At 40.6% G+C, this 15,668-nt stretch overlaps 1 protein-coding gene across 3 annotated transcripts; it reads left to right on the forward strand.

Annotated features, from left to right (window-relative positions):
- Positions 1–10: 10 nt before the first annotated feature.
- thap3 (THAP domain containing, apoptosis associated protein 3) lies at positions 11–14,993 on the forward strand. Of its 3 annotated transcripts, none has more exons than XM_059952150.1 (4): positions 11–95; positions 7,566–7,758; positions 8,038–8,118; positions 9,384–14,993. In XM_059952150.1, the coding sequence occupies exons 2-4, from the start codon at positions 7,603–7,605 to the stop codon at positions 9,702–9,704; spliced, it is 558 nt and encodes a 185-aa protein (XP_059808133.1). In that variant the 5' UTR covers positions 11–95; positions 7,566–7,602; the 3' UTR covers positions 9,705–14,993. The 3 variants fall into 3 exon arrangements, with proteins under 3 accessions (XP_059808133.1, XP_059808131.1, XP_059808132.1); XM_059952148.1 differs by lacking the exon at positions 11–95 and adding an exon at positions 3,355–6,274; XM_059952149.1 differs by lacking the exon at positions 11–95 and adding an exon at positions 3,361–6,274 and having other exon boundaries at positions 8,041–8,118.
- The last annotated feature ends 675 nt before the right edge of the window (positions 14,994–15,668 follow it).

A 15,668-nucleotide genomic window follows, 5' to 3' on the forward strand; every position in this document is an offset into this window, starting at 1 on the left:
ACACCATATTAAAGGAAATCAAACCAAAGGAACAAATGCACAAGGGACTGATCCTGAGTAAAATTCTCACTATATTTCTCAAGACCCTAGATCAGGTAGGGAACTATTAGATGTAGAATGATACACTTTGCACCTAATCTCAATGGTTCCCCTTAATAAGTATCCTTACATTTTCACTCGACATATATTCAGATTAACACGTGAGCATTGGTGAGGGAAAAAGTATTGGTTGAAAATACCTGCCTTTATTCATGTTGGTAGATGTGTATATGCAAATAGTGTAGAATAATTGCTTGTGGTGGAAAGTCTTACCACAGTGTTATTTGTCACCCAGCAAGTACAGTGTCATTTATAGAATTACCATAGAGTTCTACAGAAAAAGAAAAATTAAATATCTAGTAGATGCAGCAATTAGTGGATGCATCTGGTGGTTCAAGGTGTCAAGGTGTTATTTTGACTTGACACAAAGGTAGGGGGTACAGCAAAATAAGGAGGTGAGATGCAGAACAAATAAGGTTGCACCCCTGAAAGTGAAAGTTTGCATACATCCAATGAGAAGTAACACAATGCAGACTGGAGTTGGATTATTATTGTCATGTGTACCAAGGTACTGTGAAAAGCTTGTCTTGCATACTGTTCATACAGATCAAATAATTGCACATTATGCTGAGGTAGAACAAAATAAAACCTTAATGGAATGCTGGTAACAAATAAGGTAAGGATAGATTGTGAGGTCAAGAGTCCATCTGATCATATTAAGGAACCATTTTATAGATTTATAACAGTAGAATAGAAGCTGTCCTCAAGCCTGTTTGTACTTGCTTTCAGACTTGTATCTTCTGCCCAGTGGAAGAAGGGAGAAGAGTTAATATCCAGGGTGGGTGGGGTCTTGGCTGCTTTACAGAGGCAGTGAGACATGTATACTGAGTCCACAGAGGTGAGGTTGGTTGTCGTGATGTGCCGAGCTGATCAAAACTCTCTGCAGTTTCTTTTGGCCACGTGCAGAGCAGTTATACCAAGCCATTATAAATCCAGATTGGATACTTTCTCTGGTACATCAATAGAAATAGTTAAGAGTCAGTGAAAACATGCTAAATTTATTTGGCCTCCTGAGAAAGTTTAGACTGGTGAACTTTCTTGGTTGTAGCATTGACGTAGTTCAACAGGGACAGGCTATTGGTGATGTTCACTCCTAGGAACTTACAACTCTCAACCTCAACACTGTTGATATATAGACAGTGACAGGACTTGGTAATATAGCAATGGATGAAAATAATATTAGAAGTTGTTAGTTTGGCTTTATTTGACTTGATTAAAAAAGGTAAAGAAGCAAATTTTGCAACATGATCATGGCAGGTAGAGGAGGTATGATCTGTAGGAAATTGTCTTTTTGAGTGAGAGATTAAATTAAGGATATATCTTGTTACGTGTTCCCATGGCAAATTACAAAGACAAATAAGAGGTCAGAATCACAATCAAGTTTATCATTACTGAAATATGCTGTGAAATGTGTTATTTTGCGGCAGCTGTCTGTGCAAAACTTATGAATTATTATAAGCTATGAAATCTAACTATCCTATATGGAACCATTTGGTTAACCAATTGGCCAACAATATTCCTTGCATATCAAAAAAATCACTACTGAGAGATCTTCCTTTAACACCATCAGCTTTGTATTCCCCATTCTGGCTCAGCTACTTTTACCTTCTCCATAGGCAGGACTGTTCAGGCAGACACATTGTTTTCTGTATGCTGTTGCTCTATTAAACTTATTTCTTCCTAATTTGATCTTGCTTTTTCTCTGTCTATGACATCTCGGATGCCCTCAATTACTTTGACAATTTCCTTTTTCCTAACAGGCTCATCTTCATCACGCACATACAGTTCCTCTGCACATCCACCCCAGATGTGGTGGTCTGAGGACCTTTCACTTCTTCCTTGAACACAAGCCAAATAGCTTCTGTTTATGGCATATTTATTTACCCAGATGAAATCAGTGGCACATTGAATGACATCTTCATCCCCATTCACTTTTTTCCAGATTAAAAATGGAGCTATAGGAACTTGTGTAATCTGAAGCTTTGCCCAAACCTTTGTGGAATAGGTTGGATCAGTTTGTCTCATCTGGCACAGGTTCCATCTCTCAATTCATTTTGTGTTTCAGTACTGAGGCAGCTTCCTGCATTCATCCAGAACTTGGAAATGTCATTACACTTGCTGCTGATTTCTACCTTGTTCTCACAATTACTTGATTTACATATTCTCCGTCTCCATCTTAGTGGGGTAGCTAAGCTAATATCTAACACAGGTACTGTTAACTATATTTCCTCCCACACTGCTTTCTATAAGAACTCCATTCTATTTTTCTCAAACCTTCCATCTCTGCAGTAACTGCTTTGATGATGACATTTTCCACACAGATGCCTTTGCCTTATTTTTCCTCATTTACCAGTTACATTTCACCTATTTCCTACAACTTTCTCCAGGCATGGTTAGGATCCCACCAGTGTCTTTTCTCCATAAAACCATAAGACATAGCAGAATTGGGCCACTCAGCCCCTCAGGTCTCCTCCATCATTTGATCGTGGCTGATTTATTTTCCCTCTCTACGCCATTTCCTCAATGAGCACCTTTCATAAGTTCCACCACCTTCAAAACCAAATCCACTGGCAGACTCATCTCCTTTTTGGCTTTCTGAAGGGATTGTTCCTTTTGTGACTCCCTGGTACACCTCACTTTTCCACGCAACCATAGGAGGTACAACATCTGTACTTTTACTTTAACTGTTCCCACCATCCAGGAACCTAACAGACCTCCCAGGTGAAGCAGTAATACATTTGTATTTCTTTTTACACAATCTAATGTGCTCATGATATTGGACAAGCCATAAACATAACAGATGGCCAATTTACAAAGCACTTCCATTCCATCTGGTCAGAGATGTCTAGGATGGAGTGTGAGCGGGATAAAAGAAATTAAACTGTCAGGCCTGAGCTTCTAGCTTTTCCTTAGCCCACTCACATACCATCCTAAACATCTCTGACCTCCTGCACTGTGTTCAACCAGATCTACATAAGCACTCTTCATTCTAGCAACATACAACTTATGAATATTAAGATCAAACTTAGCCATTTCAGGTAACACAACACTTCTGTTTGTCAGAACTGGCCAGTCCTGTTGTAAGATGATCCATTTTATATTAACTTGGCTATTTCTCTTTCCATGGACATTGCTGTGCATTTTCAGCATTCCTGGTTTCCTATTACTCACCAATGATGGCCTGCATTTCATGATTTTACATATTCTTTTGTTTGTTTCTTCTCTCTCTGTCCTCTGTTCTCTTAATCAGCCAATTCTATAACTATTGGAATCAGCTTGGCAATCATTCAATCAGATGTACAGTGGATTCAGTTAATTGGGACACACCAGGACTAATACATTTTGGCCCAATTGAGTGGCTGCTCCAATTAGCCGAAGTCAAGGAAATAATTAAAAAGGTACAAAAAAGGACAAACTTCTGTTGGAGTAACAAATTATGAACAAATTAGAATACTCTTAATACTACAGTACTATAAAATTGTGTATTAGTTCCTCAGTTCAGTGTACGCTGCCGTGTTTTTGTTTGACTGTAACTGAACAAAATCAGCAAAGGCAGCTAGTGTAGCTAATAGACTGTCTTCATACAATGCTTTCGACAATTGCATCCTCCAAATCTTCATCTTCATTGTAACATCCAAGATGATAGTCGATAACTTCAAATTCTTTGTAGTTCCTAACTTGTTGAAGTAGTGAAATAGTTCCGTTTTCACTCCTGGCAATGTGCTTGAAACTGCAGTAAGCAGAACAGCTTCCTTTTGAACAGTCACAGAGCTGAAGATATTTAAAAACTGGTCGATTTAAGCACAGCCAAATGAGTGCACACAACTGATGTTAGTTGGAAACTGTTCAGCAACAGTCTCCTGATCCAATTAAGCAGAATAGTGTCCCAAATAAAAGAAGAGAATCCGGCTATTTTCTTGATTAGCTTTTCTTCTTTAAGAGTTGTCCCAAATAAGCAGCTCCCCCGATTAACCTATGGCCCAACTAACTGGAATCCACTGTATTCCCCTTATCGTACCCATAGTTTCCTCACCCTCTCTGCAACAGAAAACTGACTCATTTTCTCACTTTCCCAGTTTTGATGAAGAGTCTGCACTTGAAAAGTTGCCTTTATTTCTCTTCACAAAGATGCTGCCCAATCTTTTATTTCTTTCACTTATAACCATATAACAATTACAGCACAGAAGCAGGCCGTTCTAGTCCGTGCCGAACGCTTACTCTCACTTAGACCCACCGACCTGCACTCAGCCCATAACCCTGCACTCCTTTTCCTGTCCATATACCTGTCCAATCCTATATACTTGAACGTTTCAGCATTTTTTGGTTTGATTTCATCGGGACTAATGTGATAAAGCGTGAAAGGTGTATTTTTAAATACACTTTTTAGGAGCCATGGTACTACAGTTCGTCTCATCGGAGTTTGGAGTTCAATTCCAGTGCCGTCTGTCAGGAGTTTGTATGCTCTCCCTGTGAGTTTCCTCCAGGTGCTCCAGTTTCCTTCCACTGCCCAAAAATGTACCAATTGGACGGCCTATTGTCCTGTGATTAGGCTAGTGTTAAATAGGTGGGTTGGTGGTGTCACAGCTCATTGGACGGGAAGGGCTTATTCTATGCTGCATCACTAAATCAAATAAATAAAAATTCAGGCCCAAAATGTAAAGAAATGAAATGGCAAAGGAAAGCTTTTAAACTAGTTGAAGGAAGGAAGGAAGGGTGTGTTAAATTTGGGGAGACATTTAAAGAAGAAACTTTTAAAATGCATTGAAAGCAGTTCAGGGATTAGACTATTAACTGACACAGGCAGGTTGTCTTGTGAGGAAAATTTGGAGAGGGTACAATTGTATCTAATGGAGTTTAGAAGAGTGGGAAGAGACTTGACTGAAATGTGCAAGCTACTGAGCACTCTTGATAGAACAGATTTGGAAAGGTTTTACTTTCCCTTTGGAGAATCTGGAATGAAGGATTACTTTTTAAAAATAAATCAACCACTTAGAGTTTTGAGTCAATTTTTTTACCAGAGTTTGCACTCTTCCTCAAAGTATAATGAAATAAAAGTCTTAATAAGGCAAAAGTGGATAGATGTTTGATGAACAGGAGTGAAAGATTATGCGGGTTGGTGGTTGAAATTAGTTAGCTGAACTGTGATCTTATTAAATGACAGACCAGTTTTGAGGGTCTTAATGGGGTACTTGTTGCTCCTTAATCAGGTGTTCATAAAAAAGAGCAAAAAGAAGCCTGTGGAGGCGAGGGCAAATCGAAGTACCTGAAAGCAGTCAGCACTGTCAGTTAAAATGAATCGAAATTTGTGGAATTTCAAAATATTTACAGCCAGGTGAGAAATTAAAAAAACTGTAGAAAACAGGCGTGATTACATCTAAAATTATTAAATTCAACGTTCACTATTGTACAGCACAGCTGTAAGATGTTATACTTTGAGCTCTCACTTTCCTTCATTAGAATAAGTTGAAGCGTGGCAGTGGCAATGAAGTACACATTTCAAAAAGGAAGAGTTCAGAAGCCATTAGGTTCAGTAAATCTGCCTCTGAGGATACCACATTGAGGAGGAAAGGCAGCAAACAGAACCCAGCCGTGGTAATTGCCTGAGGGAAACTGGGCACATGAACCGTGCTGTCACTGATAGACGCAACACACACTTGAGGCCCTTCGGTTTACTTCCACATTACTGTAGCCCCTGGGCACGTCTGATAATTCAGAGACTTTTAAGCCGCATAAATCAAAACTTCACAACAGAATTTGCGCCAAAATCCAAATCACTTCTACCTGAAGGCCGTCCTCAACGTCATCACGCATAACGTAAAAATGCGTCATTGAGCGGATTCCACCCCCACCGAAAAAAAACCCGAGCTGATTTTGAGGCAAAGGGATTCGGACCTTTTCGATATGCAGTTGTCTCCTCCACAGTAAATTAAGTTCGGAGAGGCTCGACTTGACATTTATCGTTCTTGTCAGTTTTCCTGCGGGTTGATGGGCGGAGAGTGGCCGAGCGGTGACGCCATTTTGTGGTGAGGGGTGCGGCGAGGCGGGTGTTGCCGGCAGGCCGCCATTATTGTGGGGGGCAAGAGCGGGGCCGCGGCAGGGATATGCCCAAGTCGTGCGCAGCCTTCAACTGTACCAACAGGTACAGCAGCAAGAACAAGGAGCTCACCTTCCACAGGTAAAACAAGCGGAGGCTTATCAAAGTCGCAGCATTTTAATCTGCCTACAGTGTTAGATAATAGAAATAATGTTGCAATGTGCTGTTATAACTACCTGCAGCTCATCATAGAGCTTATCTGCTACAGGTAAATCTGTCAGAGATCCAACGTATTTTATAATCGGTGTGGATGTGTAAAGAGAAATCACTTTTAATGAACGAATATGCAGAAATACTGTACGATTGTCACAGCATTTTGGGTACCAGTAGTTCACCCGACACATAAGTAAATCTGTCAGGGATTCATAAAATTAATATTCTTTATGTCAATGACGACTGATAATTTAAAAATGTTAAAATGTTAAAATTGCTGTACAATTATAATAGGACACCAGAGACAAGTAGATTCACTGTCACAGGTAACCTGTAGAAAGTAGCATCCTTCTTAGGGGTAAGGAGAGTTGGCATAAACAATTCGGGTAGTTGCCTGTAAGGCAGCATTTTCCCCATGACCCGTGGATTTCCTCTGGGTGCTCTGGTTTCCTCCCACAGCCCAAAGACGGACATGTTGGTAGGTTAATTGGTCATAGTGAAATGTCCTGTGATTAGGCTAGGTTTAAATCCAGGGTTGCTAAAAGGGCCTACTCTGCATTGTGTCTCAATAAGAGAAATGCATTTAATTTAATAAAGTAATCATTATTACGTGCTGAGTCATATGACAAAGGCGATCCTGATCTCCACAACTGCGGTTATTCTTGACAAATTTTTCTACAGAAGTGGTTTGCCATTGCCTTCTTCTGGACAGTGTCTTTACAAGAGGGGTGACCCCAGCCACTACTAATCCTCTGCAGAGACTGTCTGCCTGGCATCAGTGGTTGCATAACCAGGACTTGAGATATGCACCAGCTGCTCGTAGGACCACTCACCATCTATTCCCATGGCTTCTCGCGGCCCTGATTCAGGGAATGAGCATGTACCACACCCTGCTCAAGGGTGACCTGCAGGCTAGCCGAGGGAAAGGGCACCTTACACCTCCTTTGTAGAGACGTATCTCCACCTCACTGCCCAAAATAAAATAAGGCAGTTGTATTAGCTAGTGTCCTGGAATGGGGAGGAAGGTGGTAACAGGATTAGGCAGGGCTTTATGGTGGGGAGAGAGGGGATAACAATGGTCTAAATTTTGGAAGGTAGAGGGTGTTATTTCTGTGTCCTGTAAAGAATGAGATGGATGTAGATGGTGTAAGGGGGAGGGTGATGTACCGCTGAAAGGGCAAACTGTTTCATTTGTAGGTGCTCTTCCCCAATTATTCAGGTTTCCATTCAGCAAGCCAGATCTACTGATAGAGTGGATGAACAATGTCGGAAGAGCTGAATTCAAACCCAACCAGCACACAGTTATTTGCTCAGACCACTTCAAACCAGAATGTTTCAACACTTGGGGGAACCGAAAAAATCTGAAGCATAATGCCGTGCCCACGGTCTTCCACTACCCAGATAACATGAAGGTACAGTGCTCGTCCTATCCTCTCCACTTGGGCATCCTGAATTTTAACTGCTTCAAAATTTGCAGCCATGCCTTGTTGTGCATCACCTAACCTACGGAATTTCTCCCTTAACCCATTCCTCCTTCAAGATACTATTTAAGATCTGACTTGCAACTTGCCCCTCGTATCTCTGGCTTGTTCCAAAATTTTATTTACAATTATGAATCAGTTGAGAACCTTTATCCTTCCTGCCCCCATTCTAAAGTGATGATCCATTGTTTGACCTTGCTTGTTTCCCAGCAGAGACATCATGCAAGGAAAAAGCTGAAAGTTATCAGTGAAGTAACAAAGACTGACGTAGCTGAAGAGAAGCCTGAAATGGTGGGTATTTGGACAAGTTGGAACTCATGAAGTCTGGAGTATTTCAGAATTTGGGTGGGGGTGTGGGAATTAGAATGTTTGCTTCACTGGGGAACATTAGAATTTACCCATAGTGCATATCACTCCCATTTGAATCGAAGGACATTGCTGTTCAGGCTGACTTGCTAATGCAGTACTGCAGGGATACTGTTCTGTTGGCAGTGCCATTTTCTTTTTGGGTGAAACGCTACACCCTTGCGTCTGAAAATATGCTTTTGCTGGTTTATATTTGTTGTTGTACTCAAGTTCTTTTGAACCAAGTGCAGACTAGTGAGCAAGAACAACAAGGTTTGGGCCCCAAAACACCAACAATTTCTTTCCTCTCTCTCACTGATGTTCCTCGATCTGTTGAGTTCTTACAGCAGGGTGTGTGTTGCTCAAGAGCAACAGTTCTAGCTGAATTCAATAGGCCTATTAAGCCAGCAGTCTGGAAAACTTCGAAGTTGGTGCTAATACAAATACTAAATGGTTAATCAACACACCCTGTTGGTTGTAAGCAATTGCTAATCTCCCTAGCATAGGGAAATAAGGGAAGATTTGATAGACATGTACAAAATTATGAGGGGTATGGAAAGGGTTAATGCAGGCTTTTTCCACTGAGATTGGGCGAATCTAGAAATGGAAGTCATAGGTTAAGGGTGAAAGGTGAAATATTTAAGGGAACCTGAGGAGGGAGCTTCTTCACTCAGAGGGTGATGTGAGTGTGGAATGAGCTGCTGAGGGAGTGGCGGATGTGGGTTTGATTTCAACATTTGAAAGTAGTTTGAATAAGTACATGAATGGGATGGCTATGGCCCAAGTTGGGTTGAAGGGACGAGGCATAGTAACATTTCAGCAATGACTAGATGGGCAGAAGATCTTGTTGCTCTATGACTCTCTTTTAAATGTACTTACTCAAAGTGATAGAGATGGTATGTTGAAACAGTAGGCATAATTATAAAGTTGGTGAGTGTTAAGCTTCGAAGGAAAACAGAGAGTTAGGTATGTTCATAAAATCTGAATCCTAGAGAGACAGAGAGTCCTGTTTGGTGGAGGGTGTATCTCATGTTATATGAAGTATTTGCACATGTACATTTCATCTGTCTGCAGGTGAGTAGGTGATCATGGATGTGTTTGTCTTGGTCATTTGTGTTTGCAGACGAGTTTAGTTACACAAGTCTCCCTTTGACCTGTGCTTGCCCTGTTGACTGCATCACTGTCGAGTCACTAAGGCTTTCTATTTTCAGGTGCCTGAGCTGGTTCTGAGTGGAGAAGAGGAGAAACTGCCTCTGGCGCCTGCTGCTGAAGATGGTTCCACTAAAGGAAGTGCCGATCATACTTATGCTGCCACCAATCTCAGCATGATGAAGAGGAGACTGTTCGCTGCCCTGGAAAAGAATGAGAAGTTGCGGAAGCGGCTGAAGGTGAAGCAGGAGGAGATGAGGAGGATGGTGAAAAAGTGGCAAGCAGTCAAGGATGAACTGGAGACCCTGAGAGCGAAGAGCCTGTCGACCCCCAGCGAGGTGACCCTCACAGACATAGCTCACCTGCAGGACTGTATAAATTAAACCACATGTGTGTGGAGAGCAAAGACTGGACTTCCCACAGTCTCTGCGAGGTGAAGCTTGCTGGTGCAAACAAATCACATTAAGTGATGCTGGAACAATTTAAAAGAAGGATAGACTTAACGTAATCTGGAAATTATATTTGTGCGGGAGATTGAGCTGGTCACAATTCAGCATGGTTAAAACATGTCACACTGTCTTACAAGTCCACATAAACATCTCTGAAGCTGAAGAATTCTGAAGCATAAAGAATTCTGGCAACTGGGTTGTCAGAGACTGAACTTGTCAGAATTGTGCTCTGTTGCTAGCCAGTTTAGGATTACAAGTCTGACTTGCAACCTGTCCTGTCCTTTCATGGCTGAGTTAGTTTTACTGTCTTAGTTATAAGATGCCTTGATTGCAAACTGTGAACTCCTTTGTTATTTTCAGTATGTGTTCAAGGCCTTCTCTGAGCTCTTAGACTATTTATTTATCACAGCAATCCCTTAGATAATCAAATGTAAGCAGTGGGGAAGCAGAGACTTGTCAGATCATGGATTCTGGGCAGTACTGTTGACCCAATTGTATCATTGGTGGTTATCTGCTGTGTTGCAACATAATTTTGATGCAGTTCGGGTCAACCCTTACACATCACGCAGCTAACCTAACAGCAGGTCCCTCAGCCTGCAGACTGTAAAATTCTTGCTGCCCCTCTCAAGGAGGAATTTACAAAACTGCTCCTAACAACCTGAGCTGACACTTTTACTGAACAGGATACAAAGCGGTCCATAGTGTAAAACATCATACCAACACGTTTGGGGCAGTGCATGGAGAATTTTAATCTTCACTGAATTTATGATGTACTAAAACCCTGGAGCATTTGATGCCGACAATGGATGTATAAAATGAAAAGCCTTTTCATAAAGTATCTCTCATTTGAACATCAAAAATCAACCCCTTTTTAAAAAAAAAGCATTTGCTTCAGGGAATTATAAATCCCGAGTTATAAATGCCCAATTTATGGACACACCAACATATGAAAGAGCTCCTTTGGTATTAAATTCAAAAGTTTGACATACTTGTATCCATTCATTCCATAAAAAGTAGAACTAATTTACTTTGCGCTTATAGTAATTGTTCTTTCTTATCAGTTTTATATGACTTTGATGCCATTCATTGCAGTGTGTGGTGGTATGGTTACCATATTAAGTGATTTTTGTGAATCTTTCAACTTGGGGACAGATACACTTTACAGACATCGAGAAAAGGGAACTCATTTGTTCCCCAAGGACAGCCTGTATAAAGTTTATGTGGAGTCCGTCTTGGTAGACTCTCATTTCCCAATCTACGCTTCTTTAATCTCAGCCTTAGCAGTTGGAGCTACATGTGGTCACAGTAAACCATCATGATTAAGGAGAAGTGAAATTCCTGCTCTGTATTAATTTCTAGAAACTCTTATGAACAATGAGTCTGTGCTTGCTGTGAATGAGTAGATGTAAGCATTTTATTGCTAGAGCTGGTCATTCCCAACTCAAATTGTCGTTATTGGGAGCAGTGGGGAGAGAACATTAGTCAAGGAGATAAACTGATCAATTAGAACATGAATTTGAGATTCATGCCATAATTGAATTATTTGGTTGTGGTTTCAGCTTGCAGTTGTATCTGTCTTCCATAGGAATGTACATTGGGGGGAAATGAGAATAGGCTGTTACTGACTATAGATCTAGAAGTTTCATCATAATGCACCCACCTTTGTCAGTACCCCATTTCTACCACATCTATCCACCTGCCCCCAGGGGACCCTTCTGCACCTTGATACCTGCCAGTGGTTTGCCTAACATGTCTGGGGCACTGAAAACAGCTGTAACAGTGATAGTCCGGAGGTTGGATTTTCTGTTTGAAAATTACTAATGAATCTACATCCTTTAAAGTAACACATTTTGGACATCTTCCTAATTATTTAAATCTGTCCCCAGTGGTTTGACCCTCTGACCATTGGAAACTGTTTCTTGTTATTTATTCAATTGAACTATTTTTAATTTTAAACATAATTAAATCATCCCTCAATCACCTTTGTATGAAGAAGAATACTCCCAATTTTTCTAGTACCTCAGCAAATCTGAAGTCCCCCATTTCTCATTGCATTTTAGTAAATCTCCTCTGCACTCTCTCCAGATATGTATGCAGCATAGTACAGTATGTAGTTATAACTGTAATCTGTGCCCAGTTTGTTGATCTTGATTGTAGCTCCAGTTGGGTTTGCAAAAAAATGATCTTCACTGAACTTGCAAAAAAAAATCAACTGGCAATACCACTTCTTCACGGGATGATCATTAAAATGGCATGGGTGGCGATCAGGAAAGAGAAAAGCCAAGTTATGCTACGATTTACTCTGGACAATGTACGAACAGACTGGATAACCACAGAGCATATTCAGCTTTGTGGATATCCACTTTCCAACAGCTGGAATATTTGGAGGGGAGCAATTGTCATTGGGAGTTGGCATGGAACTATTGCCTTTTTGGTGGTGCACAGATCTGTGATTTATTTACTGATGTTATTAAAGCTTTAGTCCCTGCTGTTTCTATCCAGTGATCATGGAACACGTACATCCAAATGTAAGTGTGCCTTTTTCTGTTAAAACATTCTACTTAAACATAGATCAAAGACTTGTGAACGTTTGAGGATTAAACTTGGCTTGGGCTTTACTGTACTGGAGATTGATCTTGTTGCAAATGTAAGCTATACATTGAATGGTGCCAGATTCCTGTTTAATATCATTTTCTTGTAGGGAGCCCATTGCTTATCACTGATCTAATATTTTGGTCTAAATCAGAGCAGGGAATTTGAGTGTTACTCAAACTGACACTACTCCAAATATACAATAGAGTACAAATATGAAGTGAAAGTACAAAATGCCCAGCAGATGTGCTGGCACCAGAAAGATAGCAAAGAATAGTAGACACCTGCTTTAAATATATAGGGTGGATTGAAAGTAGAACGTTTCAAACAGCTTGTTCAAAAAAGGAAGGAATGCTGCAGTTGTTTAATTATTCTGAAGTGAAGACAATTTAGGAATAAATGCAAGCACCACAAATAATGTTCATACTAAGATCCCACAAAAAAAGATTGAGGCCAATGTGCTTTTTTAATTGTTGACTGAAATAGGATGTTGGGTTGAAGAATTTCCTTTTCCTTTAAGCACTGCTCTGAGATAATTTTAGAGCTAACGGCAATGACTACAGAAGTATTTTACCAATTGTTAAGTGCTTTGGAAGGTCATATAAGGTTTTATGAAAATGCAAGTCTTTCTTGCACTGTATCTAACTGGACAGAAAGACAGGTTTAGATCATGAAAAATGGTTAAAAATACATTTTAAATTTCTTCTCGTTCTGAGAGTTAGAAGCACGAATCATGCTGATTATTGTTTAATGTCCCTATTCCACTGAAACTAGGATTAGCTCATGCAGTACAGTAAAGCTGATGTTAAAGCTTCTGAATTTATGAGCTATATGGTGGAGAAGTGTTCAGAATTGAAACTTTTGAGATTGTGCATGAAGATCATAACCTTACAGATCCTGAACTTCTTTTTGTGGTGTAAAAGTTGTCTGTGTACTTTTTTAACCAGCTTTCATGAGGACTTCATAAAGCAAGATTTTGATTCGGAAAGGATAAGGTCTGAGTTGAGGGACAAACCTGTAAAATAAGCACCACATTCATGAGATGGGCTTTGCCATCAAGAATGAACCCGGCCGCCATTTCAGCAACTCACTTTGCAGAATTATTGAGAGTCTCAGGACCTTTGGGCTCAATCCCATCAAAGGATCAACCCTTGAAACTTCAAATGAATTGGGGATTAATGTTTCCACTTTCAAAAAGAAAAACAGCTGATCTGCATCCCAAAGGGAAACAGATCAATCCTCCTGAGTGACTTCAGTGGCAGCATGGAAAAAGATGTACCCCATTGGCAAGGTATGTTAAGCAAGGAATAGGGAAGACTAATTCCGGTAGGGTGCTTGGAGCGCAGCTTTGTCATAATTAACTTCATGTTTCATCAGAGGGACAAGCAGAATATCTGGTACAACTAGAACCTGTGGAATTAAATCATTGCCTAAGTGTGTGAATCAGCAAAGATAATTGGATCTGCACACCATAGATACCAATGACTTTTGACTGACCATCATCTAATCTGAAGCAACACATACAAAATGCTGGAGGAATTGAGCAAGTCAGGCAGCATCTATGGAAATAAATAAGCTGTCGATGTTTTGGGCAGGGATCCTTCTTCAGAACTGAAAAGGAGAAAGTCACTAGTATAAAAAGGTTGGAGGAGAGGAAGGAGGCCAGCTAGAAGGTGATGTGTGAAGCCAGGTTGGAAAGATAGAGCTGGAAAAGAAAGGATCTGGTAGGAGAGGATGGTGGATCAAAGGAGGAAGGGACCCAGGGGTAGGTGCTAGGCAGGTGAGAGAGGTAGGCCAGAGTGGGGATAGAAGAAGAGGGGAGGGGAAAGGGATTTTTTTTTACCAGAAGGAGAAATCGTTATTCATGCCATCAGGTTGAAGGTTACCCAGATGGAATATAAGGTGTTGCTCCTCCACCATCTTTCCCCTTCCTTTTCAGTCCTGAAGAAAGGTCTTGGCTTGAAACACTGACTGTTTATTCATTTCTGTAGATGCTGAGCTGCTGAGTTCCTCCAGCATTTTGTGTGTGTTGCTCTGGAATTCCAGTATCTGCAGAAGTTCTCATGTTTGTCATCTAATCTGCACTCTTTCTCCAAAACTTTGCCCCAAAATATTAGTGTCAATAGGAGTATTGCCACAAGAAGTTCATTTTCAATGCTCTCAAGTTTCCTCCAGAACTGGCTCTTCTTGCACAGCTCCTCAACAATCCATCAACTCCCAGATCTCTGGACCCACTAAGTGACTAGAGCTTATGGACTGCCCTGTGCACCATAATTGACAACTGTGAAGAAATTCTTGGCTTCACTAACAGAAAGAACCAGGACTGGTTTGATGAGAATCAAGGACCTAATTCACAGGAAATGCAAGGCATTCTGGATAAGACACTTAACTTTTGTTTTGGGGGATCAAACAGGCACCTGAAGGTGGAGTCAGAGGAAAGACAGAAGATGCAGCAATTCCCCCACAGCCATGAGATGTTCCAGTTCTTCAGCTATCATCTGTGGCCTAACACCTAAGTCAGGAATGGGCTAAAAGAGTCGGTGCCTCTAAATCCATTATATCAGTGACCTAAAAGATGTACGGTAAACTGAGTATAGTAAAACTGATGTGCAGTATAATATAATTTTGATTTTAAATTATATACCAGTAGTGATAACCTTTAGTGTCTGCCTTTTTGTTAATCTTTAATGCAAAATTTAGTGATGGGTATAGTCTGCTTGTTCCTCATAGCTTGTGCTTTAAATGAAATAAGTGACCTTGCTATCCTTCAAGCCAATATTTCCCTACTTCACATTTATGTTGAACCTTCATTTGCCAATTCCTCATTCTGAAAGTGTTTTTGATGCTCTCCTGTAGGTTAACGAGAAACGTAGTAGGACAAGCTGAATAATAATATGACAAGGGCTTGTTATCCTGGGGGAATTGATTCACCTTGTTAATCCTCAAAACCTTTACCCCATCAACAAAGCATGGCAGAGGTGTGATGGATTGTCTCCTCTTTCCCAAATAAAAAGCACCAACAACAGCCTAATGGCATCTAGGCCACTTGCCTGGCAGCCTATCCATTACCTTGTGTATAATTTCCTTTCATCATCTGTAGTGTGCACCACCTATATGATGTGTTGTACCAGTTCAGTAAAAATTAATTGGCAGCGTCCCTCAAACCCAGAACTACTGTAATTTGGAATGGCAAGGGGATGTTTGAATATCACCAGTACTTTTTTTCTCATTAAGGAGTTTGAGACTCTGCTTCCAATATTTCATCAACCAACAAGTGGAGGAAGTGAATGGTCACGTGACAACTAA

Source organism: Hypanus sabinus, chromosome 27 (genome assembly GCF_030144855.1).
Source record: "Hypanus sabinus isolate sHypSab1 chromosome 27, sHypSab1.hap1, whole genome shotgun sequence".
In the NCBI taxonomy this organism is placed as follows: domain Eukaryota; kingdom Metazoa; phylum Chordata; class Chondrichthyes; order Myliobatiformes; family Dasyatidae; genus Hypanus; species Hypanus sabinus.

What these genes read in the sequence shown, in the direction of transcription:
- thap3 (XM_059952148.1), top strand. Translation starts at nt 6,201, where the DNA reads ATGCCCAAGTCGTGCGCAGCCTTCAACTGTACCAACAGGTACAGCAGC. An exon ending in AAGGAGCTCACCTTCCACAG is followed by an intron (nt 6,275 to 7,565) that starts GTAAAACAAGCG and finishes CCAATTATTCAG; the next exon opens with GTTTCCATTCAGCAAGCCAG. An exon ending in ACTACCCAGATAACATGAAG is followed by an intron (nt 7,759 to 8,037) that starts GTACAGTGCTCG and finishes CTTGTTTCCCAG; the next exon opens with CAGAGACATCATGCAAGGAA.